Raw genomic sequence first — 24752 nt, 5'->3', positions numbered from 1 at the left:
TGTGTGTGTGCGAGTACGTGTTTGTGTGGGAGTGTGTGTGTGGGAGGCTGTGTATGTGAGTGTGTGTGTTTGTGTGGGAGTGTGTTTGTGTGTGTGGGAGTGTGTGTGTGTGTGTGTTTGTGTGGGAGTGTGTGTGTGTGTGTGTGTGTTTGGGAGTGTGTGTGTGTGTGGAAATGTGTTTGTGTGTGTGTGCGAGTGTGTGTTTGTGTGAGAGTGTGTGTGTGTGTGAGGGTGCTTCTTACAGGGTTGAGTTTCAGGGTTGAGCTTCTTGCCTTCTATGTAATAATCATTGGAAGGTACAAAAGTTTGGCAATTGAGACTTTCAGTCTCCCTGTTTTCTATACCTGGGCAATAAGATTGTACTAGTTTTACCTAATATGTTCTTTTGCCAAAGAGAAAAAAAAAAATTTTCTCTTCTTTTCCCCTTTCCAAAAGGAAAAAAAAGGGAAAGAGAACTGAGGATCAAGTGAAACAGAAGTATTGCAAGAGTTAAAGAAAGGATAAGTTTCTAGAGGTTTCCAGTGTCTCAGAAATGCAGGATAGATATTACGATTTACTTTTTTGGACCAATCTTTTCATGGAACAGTGAGCTCCCAATAGCATCTGATTAGTTCTGTTCGTGCTATATTTTCTGACAGTCTGGGCTTGACTGTCTTCTCAGATTTGTTTTTACTGAGCAGGACTTAGTAAAAGAAATGGCTGTGGCACAAAGCTGGTATGAGGAGAGAGCAGATCCCCGGTGCATTATGTAATGAGGGGCTTAGGTCCTCAAATTAATTCTATTTAAGACACAGTGCCTTTCTCATCTATCTACCAAATGCATCCAAAAACACATATTCATTGCCAAATTTGTATTCAGTTTTCATTCGGAAGAGTCAGCTCTTCATGTTTGTAACATATTTTGCACACAATGTTATTTCAATACCAAACAGGCTTTCAAGCATGGCAAGTGGTTTAAGCTGCTGTAATAAACAGGGTGGGAGGGAGTTGCTTCAGATTTTTTTCTTAAACAAAAAAATTCTCAGAAACTTTCAATAAGCTTTTTGTTATCTGTTCTACTTCAGAGACAAATACACGGGGTGCTGTTTTCCTCCTAACGAGAAGTGCTTTTCCAGGGTAATGACTGGGAGTATTTAAAATCAGAGCAATCGTATTAAGTGTTTTGTTGTCCCAACAGCAGAAGCCTCATTGAGCCAAATTGGTTTCGCTACATTATCTATTGGATTAGCAAACCAGTTCAAAACTGATGTGAGAGCTTTAACTGGGATAAATGCTTTCCTTTTTACCCAGAAACAGGACAGACATTTCTGGTTTTTAACCTCTTCATAGTGCTGTCACTATTAATGCCAGCATTATCTTCAAGCAAATGCAGTATCTCGCTCTTCTTCATCTTTCCTCTTGTGCTTTCTGATTCTTTCCAACCTCATGAGGCAGCAATAGCTATTTTTTCACATCAGTACAGCACTGTGCATAAGTGCCCCCCAGAAAGCTCTCATGAGCACACAATGGTGCTTCCTCTTCTGTTGTCAAGGCCAAAGGAGAGTTTTGCAAACCCTTGGGTGCTAAAAAGGCAGGATGTCATTACGGGCTGAAATCTCTAGGGTCATTCTGATTTTCCTTCTAATGCATTTTATCTTCCAGTTCAATAGCTGGAATGCCTATTTTGTCCGTTTATAGGAGCTCCAATTTCTGTATATCTACATTTTATTAACACTTCACATTTAGAATGATTACATTAACACATATCCCACTCTTTTTCTCACAGACACGCCAGTCCATAGAGCAGTACTATAAATTGCTGAGAGGAACACAAATGCTTTCAGGTGCAGCACAGAAAAAGTGCCTTCTCATCTGTCACATACTTTTTTTTATGGCACTAGTACAACCTATCCAAAGTCAGCATTCAGCTGACATCAAATCTGGCTTATTTCACTTTATTAAGGGCATCATGAAATTAGAGTTGAACAGGGAATTGTCTTTAGATGTTAATAGGTCTAAAGCAGTAATGTCTGAGGGTTTTTAAATGCGATGATTTTAAATGAAAAAAAAAAAAAAAAAGTGAAGCACACACAAAAGTATAGAAGATTCAAATTTATGCAAGACTCCAATCAGTTCACCATACTCCTGTACTGAAACGTCTCCTCAAAAGTTTGAATGGCATCTGAATTTTCAGTTTCTGGCTCTGGAAACCAATTTAAGAAAATCTCCCTCTTGTTGATGGAGGTGTTTTGTCTTGTGCTACTCATGCAAGCACAACAACAGCAGCTGAAACTCCTGTTCTCCCCTCAGATCCCCTTGTTCCTGGGATGGACACGTTGCCATATGTGTGCTCACAGGGCACTTCTCCAACTCCCTGCAACCTTCTGAGATATTTTTTGCCTTTTATTTATGCTTCTGTCTCCATCACTGTAGGTACTCTGACATTCTGGCTTTGGGTTTTTTTGAGGAGATTGCTGCCACCTTTTACTTTGATCAGTCACGCTGAGCTGTGCACCTTGAAGATCTGCAGTCAAACTGGAGAAAAAATTCACTGAATAAATCTTCTGGAGCAGTCAGCAGGACACGCAGCCTGTGAGTGTCTCCCAGATGGAGAAGCAACTAATTTTGTCCAATATCCCCATGTGATCAGTCAGTTGGCTGCAGTGTAGGGAGCTATGTCAGGTGCACAGTTACAAACTATTACTGCTGAAGTAATTCGATTGGACATTGCCTTTATAATATCTGCAGCCACCTTCTTGCTAATTACTCTCAACAACCAGCCACTGCACACTAGAGGGACTAGGGTAGTGCTTCCTTCTCTGCTCTTTAATAACTTTAACTCCAAAATCATGGATTGTTTTCTTAGGATTTGCAGTCCTCAGGAACTTGCTGTGAATATTCCTCCAGCTGGATTTAGTCAATAATTTCACTCTTAGAGAAGTTATTGACATTGACGGGCTACACAATAAACTAATAGCTGGAGGAAACAGTGGGATACAAAAAGGCTGGATTCTGCTTTCCCAGAAAAAGTTAATCTAATTTTCAACTAAAGATTATTTCTGATTTTTGCAAGTGTAACAGAGAAGGTGGCACTGTGGTCTTTCTAAAGGATGTAATATTTTTGTGGTGATGGACCATGGAAAAAGCAACGACTTAGTAAGGAGAAGGCATTGTAAAGTCATGCTTCTGCTGCTTTTATTCCACTCTGCATTAAATCATTATATGGAGCTGTAGGATTTATTCAGAAGAAGGCAGAAGAGGTGGCGTTTCCTTGGAGAGAAAGTGATTATGACCAAAAACACACTTAGGAAAAAATATAGTGTATTTCTGAAATGCAGCATTCCATCAGCATCGGGAACAAACAACAGGAAAAACAAATTAGAAAGAGGAGAAGCGGGAGGGAAAGAAAAAAGCTTGATTACCTGAATATATTGAAAGAGATGCAGATTTTCATTTGCTTTGCGGGTAAGGTGACATTTGAGTGATACTTGATTCGGTATGTGAGCCTCAGAAACAATGGTAAATAGTACCATGAAAGCACTGATTGGATGCACTTACCTAGCTGGAGGATAGGAGGTTTTCATTCTCCTGAAGAGCTTTTCTTCTGTAAAGCTCAAAGATATAGAAAGAAATCATTCTAGCAATTTTTCAGATGATGCAGTGGAAGGTCTTGACTGAGACTCCCCAGCAGCTCGGTGGTGAGGTGTGGGAGCAGAATCCAGGTGTCTGCAGGGCTGGGTTGGTGAGGGCTTGGTGGAACAATCACAGCTTGATGTCACTTGGGGTTTTGCAGCACTCTGTTGGCTGACAGCTTTTCCATGATGCCAGAAACTAAAGATTGAGGTGACCCTAAGACCTACAGTGGAGCATATTTTCTATTACAGCCCAGTTCTAGATCATTATTTTTTTCTTCAAAGCATTCTCTTTCTTACTTCACTGATACTGAGCAAATCTCATTCTAAGTTATAAATCAGTGCTAAAATGTTTTATCTTTCAGTGCTGGTCGTATGAAATCAAACTTTAAATCACAGCTGAGTTAAGGCAGGAGGAATGTGCACATTCTCCACCAGGGTCAAATCCTCCTTTCACCCTTATTGCAAGTATTAATTGTCAGCCACACATTCAAGAGCTCCATCTTAAATGCCAGCAAAGCTCTTCTCTCACCTACAGTTTCTGGCTTAGTCTCTCTCCATGAGCCTTTCCCTTGCAGCTTTCAGCCTCTTGCTTTGCTTCCTTCTTCCCTCTCTCTCATTTCACCTTTTCTTTTGTGGCACTCTCTATTTTTAAAACAACCTCTCACTTTCAAAGCAACAATATCCTGAAAATAAATTGCCCTTTTGTAATGTAAGACATTGGCTTCCTACATTAACAATATTTTAGTTGTTTTAATCCATATTCTAATATATTTACTGTAGAGATTTTAGAGAATAATTGTGAAACTGGTTTGTTGTGAGTACTGTGTTCACTCGCTGAGCTCACTGAGATTATTTACAGAACAAAGTGTTATTTTGCATGAGTTGGGTGAGAGATCTAGTCCTGAATTAAGCAGTGTGTATGAGGACCCATAAATTTCACTGTTGAATAATGGAAGTGAAGAGGCCGAAGAGATTAGGTCAGCCTCTGAATAAAACCAGCAAAAATATCCAAAGCAACGGAATAACTTAAAGACAGTTATGAAATTTTTTTACTTCCCTCAGCTATTTAGGGACAGATTCAAAAAGGATATTTTCAGAGGCACACATGGTAGATTCTCAGTGAAAATTAACAGAACAAATTCTAAAGTCATTCCTGCAAATGGAGTCTGACTTCCTTCATTATCAAGCACCTTTCAAATTTTTCCCAGTCTAACACAGGAAGCCTGAGCCTTTCCGGTGGTTCTAAATCACTTTGTCTATTTGGGGACCTATTAAACTAATAAACATTTCTGTGTTTAAGTGTTTAAACTTTCATTAGCTCAGATCTGAAATGTCATACAGTCATTATTAACAATTCAGTAGAATTTTATGTAGTATATTTTATTTCATGCTGTGACTAAGAGCATTGAAATTTTTCAATACTTTATCCAAGACAAATAATATTTTAAGAAAAAACCTCCACTTCCCTCTATTCCCTTTTTCTTTGTTCGTGAGATTTTTCTGATTAAAAACTCCAACTTTAGCACTACTGTTAAACCTAGACCAGCCCACAGATGCAGAAAACCACTCGTGCAGAAGTGAGGAATGAGCTCTTTCATTACAAATAAAAAGGAAATGATCTGAGTGTGAAAAGCCAAATCTTCATTACTGATCAACCCTGAAGTGGAGGAAAACCATGGTCATTTAAGATTTCAACTTTTGCTACAAATATGTACATATGAAAAGTTGTCTCGTGGTATTACAGGAAAGGAAGAGCTGGAATTGTTTGGCAGAGTGCAGTCCTACGTATCAAATCAGGCCAGCAATAAATTGCTGCTTTAAGTAGGAATTCATAGCAGGACCTTCTTGACTTTGGACGTGTTTGAGCTCGTTGGAAAATACTTTGAGAAGAGGTGCCTCAATTCAGTTTCAGTGAGGGCTTTTTAGCCTGTGGGTATTGTTCAGTTTGTAGGTCTTGGGCAGAATTTTCCTTTTTTTGTTGCCTTTACATTGTGTATGCAACCCAGTATATGACATTGACTGCTGCAAAGGCTGCTGGGAACACGGCTCTGGCATAAATGTCAATGGTGTCAGCATCAATGGGCTTGAACAGGGACTTCAGGCCAGTCTTTTTGTCCAGTTTCATTCCCTGCTGCTGTTTTGTCTCTCCAGTTTCTATTTCTATTGTGCCATACGATCCAGGCAGGCTCCTGGGAATTCGGTGCTGCCTGTTGGAAATGGCCAGTTCCTGGCTCACACCAGCTATGGAGAGGGAAAACAGAACAATGGCATTCTTCACGTTGATCTGCAAAGGAAAGAGGAGAATAATGGCAGTTTGTAGGGTATTGCCGTGGGGCTTTGGGGCTGTTAGGACTTGGTGAAGGGAAGGAGAAATCTTGACTGTATTTTAGAAGGCTGGTTTATTATATTATGATATATATTACATTAAAAAAGACTACATTATAACTATACTACAAAGAACAGAGAGAAAGATTCATTAGAAGGCCAGACAGGAATAGAAAAGAATGAATAACAAAGTTCTGTGAGTCCTAGAGTCCGAGAGCTGCTGCCCCCTGGACTGGCCACCAAGCAGAAACATCCCACACTGACCAATGGAGGAAGCACCTGCTGCATCCCACAGCAGCAGATCACAAATTGTTTACACTTGAAGCTGAGGCCCTTCAGCTTCTCAGGAGAAGAAAATCCTAGCAAAGGGATTTTCACAAAATATCATACCTACAGTAGGGCAAGAACAGTGTCATTCATCCAAGCTATCCATGGCACCAGCATGGTGAAACACCCCTGGGATCCATATGTGGGGAATGGGATCCAACCCCTGCTTTGGCAGAACTGATGGAAGACTCTGTGCTACCACATTATAGCTTTACATGCTCTGAATTCCTGAGGCACCAGAGAGAACATTCTCAAAGCCTTTCTTCTCAGGAAGAATTTGTAGTAAAAGCTCATGAAGCAGGGTGATTGCTGTGATTTCCCAGTATCACACTTACTGACCTCTGCACTCTGCCTTCTCGCCTTTATCTTGTTCTTCTGCTTTTTCATGTAGTCAGCATTGAAATGTGCAAAGGCATATTCCACCAGGGCAGCAAAGACAAACACGTAGCAGATCCAGAAGTAAACGTCCAGTGCCTTGATGGCAGAGGCTCGTGGGAGCGAGGATCGGGCACTGACCATCAGAGTGGTCATGGTAAGAACAGTGGTGATACCTTCAGGGTAGAATGAGAGAGAAAGATATGCCCTAATGTACATAAATATATTTATTAATATGAGGCTGAGGATTATTTTCACAGTAAAATCCCCTTAATACTGTGGCTTCTGATTTTCAAGACGGGAATTTTTAAGAAACTGTATTTGTATGACTAAGGCAGCTTTGAACAAGTTATCCTTGGTTTCGTCCTAGATCAGGAGAAACAAAACCCAAAGAATTAACCCTCAAACACTTTTACATCTGGACTAGCAATCCTTAGTCAGAGAAACAGACCCATAAACTCCAGGAACACTTTTCTTGTCACTGTCCCAGTTCCTTCAAATCAATTCTTTCATTTCTTTCACAGTCATTACTGCTTTTAACCCTCCCTAGGTGGTTATTTGCTGCTCCTTACCGAGGCAGCTGCTCTGATAACACGACAGAAATTAAACCAGGAGAGAAATCTTTCAAAGAACCCTCCCTTCTGCAATGTAAACACAGCGGTCAGAAATGCACCTTAATGAGGATTATCAGAGAGCACAATTCCCACTTGAGCACTCCCTTCCCCCTGCGTCCCCAAGCCATCTGTTTTACCTAGTGACACCCTGGCAGGCACAGCTGACTGGCTGATCCAGAAGGACACCCACGACATGGCCACCAGCAGGATGGAAGGGACATAGGACTGGATGATGTAAACTCCTCGATTTCGCCGAAGGTGGAAGTGGAGACTGAGCCTGGGAAACTGACCTGCTGGAAAAGAGAGCGGGCAGAAGAGATTCTGGCTGCGTGAATTACAGTTAGATTGATATTTAAAATGACATTTCAGATAATGACACAGAGCTACACTCTATAGCATCTTCTGCACAAGGGTCACAAAAAGCTTTTTTGAATGCTGTTGGATTGATGCTTCAGAAACCCTGCACGAGGTTCTGCAGCTTTCATCAGCTAAGAATAGGTCAAATGATTTGTCTCAGGTCATATCAATGCCAGATCTGAAAATAAAATCATGAGTCTTCTCAAATAACAGTATTGCTTCAAAATGTGTACTGTCTTATCATCTGCTGTAGAAAGTCCTCCAGATACTAAATTTAGATTTTTTAAAAGGCCAAGTTAATTTCAAACTCAAAAAAGAGCTTAGAGGAGATGTGCAGCATAAATGAGAATCTGAATACATGAAAGAGGATGAAAAATCAGCAGGAAAGAAATGACTCCAATCTTGTACAAACATTGCAATAAGCCCAGTGATAGACATACACACCACTGACTTCTACGGGGTAGAATTAGACTGATCTGAGTGCACGTCATAAGCTCCATAACATCAGAGCTAATGGAAATTTTTCTTGATCTGAAGTTGCAAATTAGGTCAAGAAAATGTGAGCTATACCTCAAGTGCTTTTTTTCAAGTGCTGTCTGGCTACTCCATGCAGTATTTTGTCAAGCAGAGAGAGCTAAAGGACAGTACAGTGGCTACCTAGAGGCTCAGCAAAGAATGGCACTTCTTACAAGTGGAAGATGAAGGAAACTCTTATCAGAAACCTGACAGGTTCTTAAATTAGTTACTTAAGAAGAAGGATTTTCTATTATAGATAGAGGAGGTTTCTCTCTGCGGGAAAGAGTCAGATACTGTCCCTGAATTGAAGAAAGATTCTGTTACCAGATTTGAAGTTCATAATTTCTGTTGTGAACTGGTAATTGGTAATTGTGAATTGAGCAAGCTGCAGCTTATCCAGCCCATGGATCTCCTCCTGGTTTTCTGACCAGTGGTAGACAATGTCCTCTGAAGAGTAGCCATCTGCCAAAAGAAAGCTGAATAAACACGAAGTTCAAGGGGGAAATTCAGAGCTTAGAGAATTCACAGTAGAAGTTCTCTCATTGAGAACTATGCTGATTTCCAGCAGACATGTTACAAACGTGCTGAGATTCAGTGTGGATAATTCCCTCTGCTTTGGAGAGGTGCAGGGCACAAGGGCCATGACAGAAAGGGGGATATGAATGAGAGGATTTATGTAATATGCAAATCCACAGGAAATCAATCTTCCCTAGTTTTGCTGTTCATTGACAACTTGCTACTAAAGCATCCATTTGTTTAAAGAGACTTTATTTCTGTTTGCTTCACTGAAATGAAAACCCTTAAATTCAATTAAAACCCTCAACCCCCAGCAAAACTCCCTGCAGAACTCCCTGAGAGAGGGAATGAATTGCTGGGGCACTGTCTGCTGCCTCTGCATTTGGTGATTATGTAAGTAAAACTGTAGATTGCTATTTCTGACAGGATAAAATGGTATTGTGGTTAACAGCCTAGAAAACAAAGTCAGTGACAAAAAAGAAAACTAGAAACTTGCATCAACAGGCCAAGGGATCTGCTGAGGACCTGCTGTTCCCAGATCTCTGCAACCCTCAGGACCCGCAGATCCTTGATCTGAAAACCAGATCCATTTTCCCTGGCTGGGTGGTCCCTGCTTGTGTCAACGGTGATTTTCATTCAGAAGTATTAATGCTCATGGGAATTACATGCTGATCATAGATTAAATACAAGCTGGATAAAATATAAATCCATTCTTCACCCTCCTTTGTGAGCACAAATGAATTAAGCCCATCCATGCAGTATTCTGATGGATCTCTCTGTAACAGATACACGAATGCCAAGGCAAGTTAAGGAGCTATGTGAAGGTTAGTCACAATGGCATTCATTAAAAGCATGGAATTCTTTCTTTTTCCTATTTTCTCATAAATTAAAAATAGCACATCACATTTTGCCTGTGGGCTTTTCTCCTTGTTCTCACTGGATTTGATACAAACCTCAGTAATGCCAGTGACTGTCACAACTGCACAAGGTTTCACATGAAGCACAAAGTTCCAGACGTTTGTCAGCAGGACTGTACACTGTGCATCGTCCCTAAATCAAATCCTAAAGATTTGGATTGGACCAGGGTTGAACTGGTATTGAAAAGTCCACAGTCTAATGCCCAACACAGGGAATGAAGAGATTTCTGCTCCCTTAAACCCCAAGTGACTAAAGCAGAATCATCCCAGCCAAGTCCAGCTATCTCAGCACCACGTATGCAGGCTTTACGCAAAACACAGAGGTACTCAGCCCTTACAGCTCTCCAAATCCAGCATGCATTCCTGCTCATCCATCGGGTACTTGGAAAGGTCCATGTCACAGGCCACTGTTGAGGTAATCCTGTTTGGAGCGACAGGAACACCAGTTAGTGACATTCAGACAGAGCCTTTTCCTCAGAACTCAAAAGACTGAGTGGAAAACTTTGAAACCTTAATACTAACAAAGGAAACTGTTTTCAAAGTCCTGCTGGCTGCTGCCCGAGCCTGTGGGAAACCCAGAGGCAGAGGGAATTGGAAAAAGGTCAAATGACTTGTCTAACATCAGAGGATTCTGCAGCTGCTGCTGATGATAAAAAGGAATTTTCTGATTCAATCTCCTCCCTTTCACTGTCCCCAAGATCACTACCAATACCTTAAGGGGGATTTTGGACTCACAGTTTCAAAGGTGCACATTCATTATTTTTCAGAACGTTACACAATTAACTGTCAATATAGTTACTGAGTTCTAGCCAGAGCCCTCTTCAAAAGTGAGAAATGCTACTTTGTGTGAAAGATGGGCAAGCTGAGCCTAAATCAGGCTCACGGTTCCCTTGGAAAATAAAGTGAGGGAGTGGAGAACAGAATCTTTGCTCTGTATTCAGCACCTCTTTGCCTAGTGACCAAAGGCATGAGAGGCTTCTCTCCCACTGAGGGCATTCCGGACATGATCAGTGACTGTGCAGTGCAAAATGTGCTAGTGCTGCCCAAGAGACCTTCCTGACTTCTCATAAAGAGAAGGATAGGGAGATAGGAGCTTTTATTCCATTTCTAACCAATAATTATTTTAGGAAATCCTCCTAGGAATGCTGAGTGATTATAAAATGTTCAAAAAGTTAACACACAACACCTGTACTGTTTGTCACTCACCTGATGCTGTATAAAATGACTCCATCTGGCTGGAGCCGGATAAGTTTGTTTTCCACAGTCACATCATGGAACCAGGCAGACTTGGCATTGACTATGAAAGTATCTGGCAACCAGAGCTTGTCCACAAACCTGCTGTCCAAGCCCAGAGTTTCGTTGGTGTGGTTGTAAGACAGACGATCGTCTCGCCAGCTCTGGTGCAAAAACACTGTCATGGTGTATTCCTGTGACAAGAGAAATCCTAATTAAGAAGTGATGCTGACAATGATAATGTCTTGGAACTTAGCCAAAAATCAATGTCTTAGCCTAGAAATATATTATTTGCTTTCAGTGAAAATACATATTTTTATACTTAGTCAGCCAGGGAGCTGCCCAAGCATTTGCGTTTTGGTCATATGCTCCTACTATGGATAAGCACAAGATGTAAAAAAGTGATTCAATATCAATGTTACACATTGCAAGGGTTGCATAGGTCTTGACAGAGAAAATCAGTTTACATAGCTCAACAAATACAGCTTCTGGTTTTGAACCTTTGCTTTTTTTTAAAGCAAAACTAAAAAATCTGATACTGTACCATGTTCACTTCTGAGATGTGGTCAATGCTGGCTACTTCGATTGCCAGAGCAACATTAACGGGAGGACCTGAGGAAAAAATGTTTGAATGGGGTGATTTATATCATCACAGTGCCCACAAAAATATCAGTGACCCCTGACTGGTAATTCTTTCATCAGTTCACTGAAGGGTTTCCCATTATAAAGTACATTCTTAAAGCAAGAGTTTTAAATCTTTTCCCAATTGTGCCCTCAATTTCCAACAGCACACCTCACTTCAGTGATAAGAGACACAAGATAAAATCACAACTACTGAAAATCACAGAATCCTTTCTGGAAATCACTTTATCTAGTTTAAGACAGCATGACTTCAAGCAGATGCAGAAATTATCACCATTTAATGAAATACAAAATCCCTTCAACTTAGATGTCAACGATTTAAGAACTGCATCAGAAGCTGTGTTGTTGTCCAACAGTCTGTCTCTTGTCAAAATCAAGCAAAATGTTGATTGTTATTTTTTCCAGCATCCAAGTAAAAGATAATCACAACTTTTTAATTCTTTAAAGTATGAATTTCTCATAAACATCAGAAGGATTGTAAGAACCAAAGAGACATTATTCATTCTCCAAGTCTCACCTCCAATCCCAGGCCTGAAATTTCGTGCGTACCCTTTCATCAAATCATCCAGGTTGGGCAACCAGGAGATTTCGATGTTGGAACCTATGTAATCTCCGATGTCACTCATAGCTCTGGGTAAAGAGAATAAGTATCTTCAAATTTCCCATGTTTACAAACAGAAGAATGACAGCAAATGGAAGTTTATTGACTCATTTTACACCAGAGACCACCTACAGTAGAATCAGCTATACTGGAGATTTTTAGAGGTAGGAAAACCATTTCAGATATTTCTGTTTAAATCAAAACAAATTTCAGGCAAGACTGTGGCTTCTTTAAGTACAAGCACATACTTTTTAAAGTTTTTCTTTCTAAATAAAAAAGTAGGAAAAATAGATTTAGAAACTTAGAAAAAGCATGAGGGAAACAAAGATATTTTGTATACTGGCTGAAATGCATCTGTGAACTCTGAAATGCAGCTGTGACAGCTTCTTACTATGGAACAGCTGAGATCAAGAAGCCTGGTGCATTGTCAAATGTGACAGGAAAACAGGAAAAACTGCACATCTGGAATCTGGAGAGCAGGCAGTAGGTTTTGCTTGGGAGAAGATGTGTTGCTGTGGCATTTGTGCTCATGGCACAGCCTCTCCCAGCAACCAGGCTCCCTCTCTCAGGTGCCTCTTCGTGCCAGGCCAGTGATGCTCCTTGAAGACTTTAGCCCAGGGTCTGGTTGCCATCTGCCAGCCCCTGGCAGCCCCTCAGCCCCGGCACAAGCAGTGATGTAGAAATTCCACCATCTCTGACAAACAAAGGAAAGGTTGTGTGGCCTTCATTATCTGGTAAACCTGGCAGGCTCCAGTTGAAGATCTGTGCCTGCTCACTTCATTCCTCTCAGTGCTCTGTGACTGACAGGGCAGGAAGAGATAAATGAAGGGCTGGGACAACATCTGCCACCACCATTTGCAAAGAGAAGACTTCCCAGTAATTTGTGACTGAATGCAAGTACTGGATCAAAGCCGCCTGAGCACTGGTTTAGCATCTTGCACTGAGCCCAGCCATAAATGTGGCCTTGGAGAGGTACCTCTGACTTGTAACAGAAGAGAAATGGTTAAATATCTGTGGAAGGCTGCAGAGTAATACACCACAAACACATTCTGCCTTGGTACTTACATAACTTTCTTAGAGTGTTCATGTGACATTGACCCACATAAAGCACATGGTTTTTTCTCTCCAAAATATGCCAGCCTGGGCATTCAGCTCAGCACGAGCACTTATTGCCAGCACAGGAACAGAGTATCCTACAATAACCAACTCTTCTCACGGGAGACTGAAAGAAAAACCTTTGATTGCCCTGGTCATAAAATTCTTGTCTGGACTCAATTATATAAGGAAGGAGTTCTGGGATTACAATGTGTAAATGCAAGTTTTGAGCAGCACAGACACTGAAGTCTTGCATTAGCAGAGCTGTCAAAGCTTCTGTGACCTCCCGGCACAGGGACACTGCTCCAAGTGAAACTTCGTTTGTTCCCAGCAAAATGTGATGTTAAACTGCATTTATAACACAGTTGCATGTTCATCTCAAATTCCTATCCCAGCCATTTCTCAGGTCCCTCTACCTCTTCTGAGGAGGGATCTTGGAACACTCCAAGACATGTTCTCAGCTACATAAATTGGAATAACATAATTGATTTAGACAAGGGCTTTGAAGATTTATAACAGATGTCGACAGAGGTTTTTCCTTCTTTATTGGGTCTCATCAACTATATGAACACTTCTTTCTGTCAGACTGCTGGTCTTTCAATCATCCAACCTTCATTATTTACTGTAATGTAATTATAGCTTTATAATAAGTTGGTTTAAAAACATACTTATTTGTAATTCACAAGCCCCAGCCATAGACATGGAAAGGTGCTTCTAATCAGTGAAATGTCAGAGCTCCTTTTCTACGTAAAGAATGGTATTCTGTGGTTGTGATATTTTATGAAAATCCCTTTGCTAGGATTTTCTTCTCCTGAGAAGCTGAAGGGCCTCAGCTTCAAGTGTAAACAATTTGTGATCTGCTGCTGTGGGATGCAGCAGGTGCTTCCTCAGTTGGTCAGTGTGGGATGTTTCTGCTTGGTGGCCAGTCCAGGGGGCAGCAGCTCTGGGACTCTCTGGGAGTCACAGAACTTTGTTATTCATTCCTTTCTATTCCTGTCTCGCCTTCTGATGATTCTTTTCTCTCTGTTCTTTGTAGTGTAGTTATAGTGTGGTGTTTTTAATGGAATATATCTCATAATATAATAAACCAGCCTTCTGAAATGGAGTCAAGATCTCCCCTTCACCAAGTCCTAGCTGCCCAGAAGACCCACAGCAATAGTACTCCGTGTCTTTTCCTAATTCAATAGCTACAACACACCTGAATGAATATATCTGCTGAAAATCTCTTTGACTTGTCAATAGAAGGTGATGCTTTTCAGCTTCTGTTGCTAAAGCAGCAAGCAAGTTCAGTAAAGTGTTTTGAAAACAGAATTCAAGTCAGGAGGTGACAGCACGGTAGTGATGGATCCCGTGTGCTGATCATGTTTTGACAAAGCCTGGAGTTCAGCTGCTCTCCTGTGTCAGGATTCTATTTTAATGGCATTAAGGAAAGCCGTGCAGCTCCAAGGAAGTTAAAATGATGAGAGTCGGGTTAAAGACTCAGGGCTATAGCCTGCCATGTGTTTTAAGCAGATTACAATCTAGAGGGAGTTTTACTTAAATATCCATGACACAATTAAAATAAATCTTGTTTCTATTATTAATAAAGCCTTAGGGTCAGATCATCAGTGTAACAAATGTGCTGGAGTTACTGGAGCTATATGCACTTAATACCAGGGGGGTTATTAAAATATTACAGCTGAAATAATTTTATGGCTCGATTTACCATGTGGTGAAAACTCCTTTGAATGATTCCTCTAGACTTCTACACATCACATCCAGCTTTAAAGTTGCAAGAAGAATGGTAGGAGAATTTCCTTCATCCTTGATAAGCAGTTGGGATTATATATGGCCTAAAATATTATTCATTATTGTACATGAAAAAGGAAGACCAGCATAGAAAAGATGCATTGGAAGGGATTAACTTTTCGTAGTGTAAGCAGTAAGGATGAAAAGAAAGGCAACTATTATTAGTTGATTCAGCAACTTCACTTCCCAGTGTAAGCTGCTGTAAAGCTTGTTTCAGTAAAAAAAAAAAAAAAGGACTTTGTAAAATCAAGATATTGATTTGTCAAATCCAAGGGGTAAAAGAGCTCCTGAAAAGCTTCTCTTCAGTTTGCAGCAGGCCAGTGTGGAGGCCTCACTGGCTGAATGGCAGCAGCCCTGGGGACCTCTATCCCTCTGGAAGTCATTCCCAAAGGTAAAGCTGAAGATCATCCACACTCTGACTCTGAACACATCTCGTTTCAAGCAGATATTTTTGAGAATATATTTGCATCTGTCCATATCTGGAGCATGGGGAGAACTTCAGCTGAGCTCATTGAAAATGGATTTCTGCTGTCTAACCATGAAAGCAATCGTGAGTTCTCCTGCATAGACAAGGGAAAGGAAATCCCCTTGATGAACCGCACAAACCTGTGGAGTTCCTCTTTCCCTAATATTGACACAGGTTAGGGAAAACAACTCCAAGCAATGAATGTCACATGACAGAGCAAAGAAATGTCTCTTTCAGAGCTAAGTACTAGCAGTTCCAGAATAAAAAGCACACATATCCCAAAATTCTTCCAATCCAAGCTGACACCTCCCTCCCAGCTGCTGCAGGACCAGGACTTCCTACAAATGTGGAGTGATCTGGGGGAGAAACACCCATCAACTTGGACAGCACATCTTTAAAGGGCTTGTCAGACAAGTGAGGCGTTAGCCTGTCTTTGCTCTCTTCCAGAACACTGCTTGAAAACACTTGCTAGAAGTTGATCAATATCACCAGAAAATATCTGGTATTTAAATCACACCAAAGCAAGAGGCAATCTGTAAGTTCCATGTGAATGAGAGCACAACAGCAGCTGAGCAAGGGACAGCATTAGCAATTTCATTTTTGCCCAGCGGTGCCAAAATCTCCAGGATCACTGCAAAACAAGCTCAGAATATTTAAGTCAGTGGCCTGTAGGACATCGATTTGAGGCCACACTGGTCAGGAGGGTGCGCTGATCTTCTGAAAAATTCACACAGCAGCAAGCTGTAAAAAATCACTTCTTGCATCTTCTGTTTCTTCTCTAGATCTGCTAACCTGATTCTCTTGGGCATTGTAACATTGTTGTTACATGGATGTTTTAACCTGGCAGATGGAAAAAACAGTTTGACTGGAGGACTGGGATCAGTATATTTTATTTTGATAAGCATTGGGATGGATGTCCCAGATGTCATCAGCACTGAAGAAAACTTTTCCTTGGGAAAAAGACAAGGAATACCCTGCAAGGTCAGTGAGCAGTCTGACCTCTGCCAAACTCCAGGATTATCCAGAGCAGTATGTATATCCTTCCCATCTGCCATTCCTGACTCTAAGGGAAGCTCACTGTAAATATGTTTTGTATTTTGAAATGTAATTGAAAAGGCATTAGGCTTAATTCATGGCAACCTTTAGAACATCAAAGCCTCTCTGGCAGTTTTAAGCTACAGAAAATGGACCACTCTTTGCATACATTCACGTGTTAAAGCTGCTCTGCTTCCACAAATAGAAGTAAAAGGCTTAGGGAGACACACAGCAGAATGACAATTAAATGCAAGAGTATGAAAGTCACTTAACAGAATGGAAACTTAAATATTAAATATATACCTATTCTAATCAGAGAATTAAAATCTCTTTCAGTGAGAAATTACACAGTACAGACACACACCCCAAAACTCCTTTCAGAAGTGCTCTTTCCTCACACAAATAAAGAAATGTTTCCCCAAATGTCTTTCTGCAGATGATCTCATTCACTGTGGCACATTTATTATTGCAGCATCCACAGCATCTCAAACCCTGATAAAATAGTGGCAGCCACAGTCTTTGTCCTGAAGACCTGTCAGTCATTTGAATGTCACATTCCTTGCCACTAATCACTGTCCTGGGCAGACCAAAAGCCACTATTTTAAAAAAAATGTTTACCTGACAAAAATGTGCTGACTTAGGCTGAATTTGGCTCATTCACCTCAGACAAATAACACACATGACACCGAAATTGCTTCACACACAGCTAAAACACCCCAGAAGGGTATTCAGAAATGCTCTGAGGAAGCAGCCTGCATAGTCTCCCACTTCCCCCCTCTGCCAAACCATAACATTATTTTCACTGGTAGCTTTGCTTTTGGGAAGTCTCTTTTGTCTTACTGGTGAATTTCAAAATCACCAAAATGTTCTTCCTTTTTGGAATATGTTTGTTGGTTTTCTTTTTTCCCAATATACAGTGCACAGAACTCAGGAGCAGAGAATTTAGGGGTGTTGGATGGCCTCTATCATCAAAATTCTGAATTGCACTGCATTTAGAAAACAAAAACAGGGGTTCAAAATGAAGCCATTGGCAGTTTTGCCCATTGATACGCTGCTATTCATGAAAGCATCTCGTACCAAAAATATTTTTACGAATGAAAGGATAAAATTTCACTTTAGTTCTGTTTAACTGATCCAAAGTACACACACAAGCAAGGCTACTCCCTTTTTACAAGATTAAACACTGTCCTGCCATAGCCCCCCTAAAGCCTGAATCCAAACAGAGAAGCTCTCCTTGACCGTGGAATGTCTCACACTTTGAAATATTTGGAAGACTGCAACCTGAACAGTTGGAATTTCAGAAGTTGGAATTTGCCTTGCCTGAGTCTGTCAAGAGTGGATGTATTCCTACCAAACAATTCATCACTATTGTGTAACTGGAGAAAGAAAGCCCATTAGGGAATTAATTATAAAATTAATTATGTATCCAACAAACACATCTCCTGGCACTTGCTGTGCCTTGGAGCAGACCTTGGCCACAGAGGCTGACAGGACTGACTCTTCCTTAAAATTCTCTCTTTTTTTGGTCTTCTGTACTCAAACATCACTTTTCAACCCCCAGCTTCAATGGTAGACCAGTTGCAGGGGAAGAAACAGGATCAGTGAAATGATGGGCAAGATCTGGGTGCCCTTAGGTAATAAGCAGTATGTCCTCTGCCTTCAGTACCACTGGATTGCTTCAGAGCCTGAGGATGTCAGGATCTGACCCTGGATAACAGATTCAAGGTCACAGGATAAATCATCCTGTCAATCCTGACTAAGAGCAGTTGGCTTGACACTTTGAGCAAGATTCTTTTCCTTCCCAGTGAAAGAAATCAGATCTCCCTGATTAATTCCAAAATGTGTAACAACAATGTGATGTTTTACTACAGTTCCCACTTTGCCTCTTCCACTCTTCTGAAGCTATTAAGGCTGTCTATGAAGCAGAAGATGTAAGACCCCTCTAATGCCACAACCACCCCAGCTCTGGGGGGTGTAGGCATGTTTTTACATGCAGCAAGTTCTTTTTTACTCCCCCCTCTATTTTCATTGCGTAATCATGGCAAGCTTTCTCCACATCCAGCCTCCAGATCTGGAGAGAATAAGAATATACCGAGACCGTCGCTGGTTGCCTAGCTAACACCTTCGGAGGGAATGTGACTGAGAGCTGCAAATATACATCTTTCTTTCAAATTTATTATTTTAAAAAGCGGTTTGTGTTCTCCAAATTTTTTTCCCCCTAAGATCTCTGACAGTCTCTTCCCACTAACCCAAGTTCAAGAGACTTAATGAACTCATTAGAAAGGGATGGCTGTATTTTGGGGTTTTAATGGCACCTACGGAGGCCCTAAGCAAAGCTATTCAGCTCATACCCCACTGGTTGTGCTGGGGTTTATGGAAGAGTTTCGTGTTCAAGCAGGCCCCTACAGAGCTGCTGGAGGGGCTGAGGCTGAGCTGGGATATTGCAGTGCCTTACAAAAAGTGATTGCCCCCAATTTAGAGTAAGTGCCCTCTGGGAAAAGGTTCCAGGAGCATCCTGCTAAAAACACAGCCCTTGACTAAGCCAAGGAACTGCTGCTCAACTGGCAGAAGCGCATTCTCAGCTAGGGAAGGAAGAAAGAAAAAACTGAAACAGATGAGGCACATTAAGGAAACTCTTCAGTCAAGGGCCCTTTTTCTCCTGAACACTCACTCAAAGCAGTCGTGGCCCATAAGTGCAGAAAGCTTCCCTGGGCAAAAGTGGGAGCCCCAGCCAGAGCTGGCATCACTCACTCCAGCTACCCCGAGAGAACGGCTGCCTGAGGCCAGTCTAAGAAAAAATGATAAGATGTTTTCTTACCTGATACACCTGTGCTGTTGGGTGCACAGTAGAATCAAGGCAGGAAAAACCCAGGTAAGAAATTCCATTTTACTCCCATTTATTAGACGGCAGCGACCAAAACCCAGGTTCCCCGGCTCTCCTGGCAGCTCCAAAGCTCCAGTGGCTTTGCCATTCTTGCCTGCTGCGCTAAGTTGAGGCTGAGTTTAAAGCGATGGATGGTTGCTCAGCAGCAGCAGCCCCCACAATCTCCACAGTGCCCGGGAGCCATGCAGGCAGCCCGGCACGGGAGCAGGGAGCAGGGCAGCTCTCCTCTCCTCTCTTCTCCTTCCCTCTCCTCCTCTCCTCTGCGGGTGGCTCAGTCCCGCCCGGCTCCGCTGCCCTGCTCCCGCATCCCTCCCCTGCCGCGGGCTCTTCCTCCGGCCGCTCTGCCCGCCTGCGAGGCTGCCTGCCGAAAATAACCTCCAAAAGGATAGATTAATCCCACGGAGCGGGGTGGGAGCAACTCAAAGTGCTCCGGAGCCGCTAACGTCCTGCGCGCATCGTGCCGGGGAGGAGCGGGAGGAGCTGCGGCCGCAGCCCAGGGCAGGGGCGGCCGGTCCCGGGGCGCTCGGGGGCGCGGAGCCGCTGCGCCCGCTCCGCACGGGGCATGTGAACCGCAGGCACCGCCGCCGCCGCCGCCCCCCGCCGCCCCCCCGAGCTCCCGGCAAATCCCGGCGGCACCCGGGCACCGCAGCTGCAGCCCGGCTCCCAGCATCGCTCCGAGCGCCCCGGCCGCGGAGCCGGGACCGTGCCGAGCGAAATGCCGCCTGTCCGCCGGCTGCGCGCTGTCCCGGCCCGGCGCTGCCACCGAGAGGGGCAGAGCCCGCAACGCAAACTTCTGCCTCGCCGCTCTCGGGCTCCTGGGGGGCTTCTCTACAGTGAAACGCTCGGAGCAGCTCACTGCTCCATCCCGGGCTGCTCGGGCTGCCGTCGTCCAGCTTCCACCTCTTGTGCCTCGCGAACTCCCGGGACCTCCGCCGGCTCCCGGGCACCGCGGCTGCCGGCACGGGGACAGCGGGGACCCGGCCACGGGGCTCCTGGGGACCTCGGGCTCATCTTGACTTGCAGGTCAAACTCGGTTTTCTCCTCCATATTCGCTCTTTCCTTCTCTCCTCCTCCGCCTCCTCGGCTTTTTGGTGCTGTTCAATCTCGAATGACAATTTTAAAACCAACCCACAAAGGAAACAGTGTGAAGGAGACATTTTCAAGAACTTATATCATAAAACAAAAAATGATTGTGCAGGTACCTTAAGCTAATGAACGGGGGCACCTGGGGTAAAGTGCTGAATTCATCTTTTTGTCTCGTTAGTTCTGTATTGTTATTTAGTACCAACATTTCAAATGGCTGCTGAGGGGTGGTGGGTGAGGGGAACAACAGCCCCATGAAATCCAGGAGAACAGATGTACACAACACACGCACAAATGTGACACAACAAATACAGGCATGTCATAAACCTGTGAGAATAACGTAAGAGGTTATTTTCTTTCTGATCTTTTCCTCCCTCTGCCCATCTCAATGGCAATCCTGCAGCTAACATCCAAAAAGGAGGAAAAGACGCAAATTTTAACTCAAGGAGGCAGATTATTTGCATGATTTTTTTTTTCTTTAAGGAGGTAAACTGAAAAAATTTTTAATGGAATTTACCTGGTGACACACAGAACAGAATGACTTTGTCTCTCCATATAACACATTCACACCTTTTGGGATGTTTTCAGTTCAGATTTTTCATATTTTTCCTACTCATAAGTCTGATGATGCTGGGGGCTACATACCTATGCTGAGAATTCCTCAGTGTTGCTCTCCTCTGGCTGGAGAGCTGTCACCTAATTTACTAGTGAAAAAGAACAGTTTCCTATATCCTCAGCATATAGCTGTAAAAATAGCCCCAAAATCCACAGAGGCACTTGGGATATTTGGATTGTGTCTGAGTGGATTTTATGTGTGGATGACACGTGTGTGTGATGTGTGCATTTGTGTGTTGATATAAGCACACCATGCTCTGAAAGGACAGACCTTGCTACAAAAGCGACCATTGACACAAGTGAAAATACAATGGCAATCCTAAAAGACATGTGAAAGTTCTCTCAGATAAATAAACTACATTTTATCTACAAGGGCCTTGATTATATCCTCATTTTATAAAGAAGGGTAAATGTTTGGTCATTCAGCCTTGGATTTAGTTGGTTTTACATACAATACATATTTAAAATAGACTGGTACATACATATATATATATATATATATATATATATATATACACATATGCATGCAGAACCCCCTCAAAATAAATAAAACTCCTATTGCCAAAGGGAAGAGAGGAGATAAAATAATAAAGGTCAACAATACATTTAATTTCCTACTAAATATCCCAAACTCATTACAGTCAATGACAGATTAAAATTGCTAAGACATAGATTAAGAAACTAATAAAATTGCCATTAAAACATCAAAACAAAACTAAATAAATAAGCTCTCCAAATCTTTCTCATCTAATCCTCTTGAAAATAATTAAAGCTTTCCTTTAGCTTTAGCTGCTGGCTGGGAACTGTCAAATAGTCTTAAAAAGATGGCCCATGATACTCGATGTTTCCTAAGCCTTTTTTTCACTCTGACAAACTTCTCCTCAATCCCTACGGCTGCAGGCACCAGCCTTCAGGGAAATGCCCATCCCACGCTCTGCCCTTGCACGGGGGGCTCCGCAGGACCCTCGGGGACTGTGTGGGGTCACTGCAGCTCCAGCAGGACCAGGCTGTCGGGTCAGAGTTACACAGCTTGGGGCAAACTTTGATCTGTGCTGTAGTAAAGCTGGAGTAGATCTGTGGAAGCCACACAGACCCTTCAATCAGTGTTTCTGTAGTATTTGTCCACGCCCAGGTCAAATGCTAACGGGCTCCATCTCCATCTGGACAATTTTCCAATGACATTTAATGATTGCTATTTATTAAATCATTAGTTGTTACTACTACTGTATCAACAGTTACTAATTCTTGAAGTAGCTACCCTACTCAAGCACTAATAAAGGTCACAACTTTGAAGTATATTTTACTACACTGAAGGCAGAAACCCACATTTCAGTATCTGCCAAGAATGTTTCTTTTGGAACGTGTAACAGGTATGAATTTTCCCTGATCACAGTCATCCATACTTCTGTAACTGCTACCATACAATCATTTCTTGGATGGTGGAATTTGATGGGATTGAGGAGAAGCATGCTCAGTGATTTGGGCCAAAAAACAAGTTTGCAGTCATTTATTACTCAGGATTTTGAGACTGTATCAAAAGGACATTATTTCAATTTATTTTACGGCTGCTCTGCATTACCTGGTATTCTTAATAGATCATTTTCTAAATAGAACAGGTGGTTTTACTGCCAGAAAAATAAAGATATCATATTGTCACATATAATTTTAAGAGGCAAAAAAATGTACCACAGGGATAATTAGTCTCACCCTCCCATGATTCCACCTAAGCAGCTCGTGAAAGACTGTTGTGGCAACATCGCCAAATGTCTCTAGATATATAAATTACACACATATGCCTATTTTTGTAAATGAGATTTGGGAATATCAGTAGCAATTGCATGGTGGAAATATTTAGCTCTTTTCAGAGGTTGTACTGTACTTGCACTGTCTGAACGTCCCCCAGCCCCAACACAAATGTGTCTGTATTTAATCAGTATCTGGATAACCACAATATTAATTTCCCTTTCACCTTAAAAGCTAGGAATATAGTTTTTATCTGTTTCTAAATGTTCTGTAGAACATCTAGTTCCTCCCTCAACCTGCATAATTTTTTTATAATCATGAAGCGCACCGCAGCCAGACACTTTGCCCTCCTTTTCTCTATGCAACAGATGTGGGATGAAACTCCCCCCTTTGCCCCCAACCAGGGCAAATTCCAGGAGCAGGATGACATTTTTACCCCAGATGTGCTGCTCTCGGGGTGCAATCCCAGGCCATTCCTGCATGAAGGGCTCTGACAGCAAATGCCCCTCACTCCCTGTCCATACATCTGTCAGCATGAGTCATTGGGAAGAGGCTCATCAATGTTTGCCATTATTTACAGTCGGACAAATCCATGTTTGCCATTGTTTACAGGCCAACATCGATGCCCAGATATGCTGCTCTCGGGGTGTGCTCCCAGCTGGTGCCATCCCAGGCCGTTCCTGCATGAAGGGCTCTGACAGCAAATGCCCCTCACTCCCTGTCCATACATCTGTCAGGATGAGTCACTGGGAAGAGGCTCATCAATGTTTGCCATTATTTACAGTCGGACAAATCCATGTTTGCCATTGTTTACAGGCCAACATCGATGCCCATCAAACAGCCGGGGCAGACAAGCCGCGTTATGTAATTGATATCAACCACCCTGCCAAAATGCAGATTCCATGATTGGCACGTCTTCCTGCCTGAACGCCGGAGAGCTCCATATCTGAGCTCCTGTCACCTTGGAAACGTTCGGAAGGGAAATGCCAAGTGCCTGTGGAAGCACGGTATGCAGCCATACAGCACAGGGAACTGGCCAGCTCTGCTGCCTTTCCAGCTGATCCTGAGGTGGTACTGCAGGAACTCCACAGAAATGCCTCTGAATTTAACCTCCCTCGAGCAAAACAGCAGCGTTTAATTTGGATCTGCTCACTGTGTTTCCCAGTTTCTCCAAGATGGATCACTGGGGTCCAGAGCCCACAAAATCTGGAAGAGCTCATCAACCAAAGCCTTTTTTGTACATTTCCAGGAGCTTAAATCTTGAAGATTCACTGGCTTTAAGTTGATAGACGTAAGTTGTAGATTGAGAGATAAGAACTTGGCTGGGGAGCCGTAATTTCCTCCAGAGGAACTGCAGATATCTTCTTCCTTCTCCTATCTATATGAGCGAGAAAAATCGACATTGTCTTTCCCTAAAAACACATTATTCACCTGACACAAAATCGTGACCCTTGTTGATGTTGTTGTTATGAAAATAATTCTAACAGTTGTAAATTGGGACTGAAAAAAATACCCTGAAGAAAAATGTCACAAGAAACTGGCAATCAGTGATATTTCCAGGTGTTCTTCTGAGTGTTTTCTTGAGGGGAAAATCCGTGCTTGGATGTTTTTCATCCCAACTCGAGGACTGTGGGGACTGGCAGGTTCAGAGTTAACACAGTTATAACTATTCCAGATCTGCAGAGAGAGCTATACAGTTAATCACTGCATATTTTTAGCCTACATCTTGTAGCTTTAATCCTGCAAATGTCTGTATGTAATTTGTTTTATGTAATATGAATAGATGCCATAAAATCAAGATTCCACCATTTATAGAGCTAAGAATGTCCATGTATTTCTCAAGATGAAGGACCTATAGCATAAATGTGGGACAATGCACTGGTCACTGTGAGTAATTTATACTCCATACCGTGTGTGCCAGTGGAAATAAATGCTCAGATTAGCAGCATGTGCTCGTGTGCCTGGGATCAAAACCTAGACCTTACTCGCATAGCAACGATAACAAT

At 42.4% G+C, this 24752-nt stretch overlaps 1 protein-coding gene across 4 annotated transcripts; it reads right to left on the bottom strand.

Moving 5' to 3' along the window:
* Positions 1 to 3149: 3149 nt before the first annotated feature.
* Positions 3150 to 20594, bottom strand: GABRD (gamma-aminobutyric acid type A receptor subunit delta). Of its 4 annotated transcripts, none has more exons than XM_038159902.1 (9): positions 19240 to 20592; positions 11954 to 12066; positions 11339 to 11406; positions 10768 to 10988; positions 9900 to 9982; positions 8453 to 8590; positions 7393 to 7545; positions 6606 to 6817; positions 3150 to 5898 (listed from the first exon to the last, which is right to left on the bottom strand). In XM_038159902.1, the coding sequence occupies exons 1-9, from the start codon at positions 19305 to 19307 to the stop codon at positions 5599 to 5601; spliced, it is 1356 nt and encodes a 451-aa protein (XP_038015830.1). In that variant the 5' UTR covers positions 19308 to 20592; the 3' UTR covers positions 3150 to 5598. The 4 variants fall into 4 exon arrangements, with proteins under 4 accessions (XP_038015830.1, XP_038015829.1, XP_038015832.1 ...); XM_038159901.1 differs by having other exon boundaries at positions 7393 to 7548; positions 19240 to 20591; XM_038159904.1 differs by lacking the exon at positions 19240 to 20592 and adding an exon at positions 18300 to 19211 and having other exon boundaries at positions 7393 to 7548.
* Between the last annotated feature and the right edge of the window lie 4158 nt (positions 20595 to 24752).

The sequence above is a fragment of the Motacilla alba genome, chromosome 21 (assembly GCF_015832195.1).
Source record: "Motacilla alba alba isolate MOTALB_02 chromosome 21, Motacilla_alba_V1.0_pri, whole genome shotgun sequence".
In the NCBI taxonomy this organism is placed as follows: Eukaryota; Metazoa; Chordata; class Aves; order Passeriformes; family Motacillidae; genus Motacilla; species Motacilla alba.
Note: the sequence above shows the minus strand (reverse complement) of the source record. Positions and strands in the feature narration are given on the sequence as shown.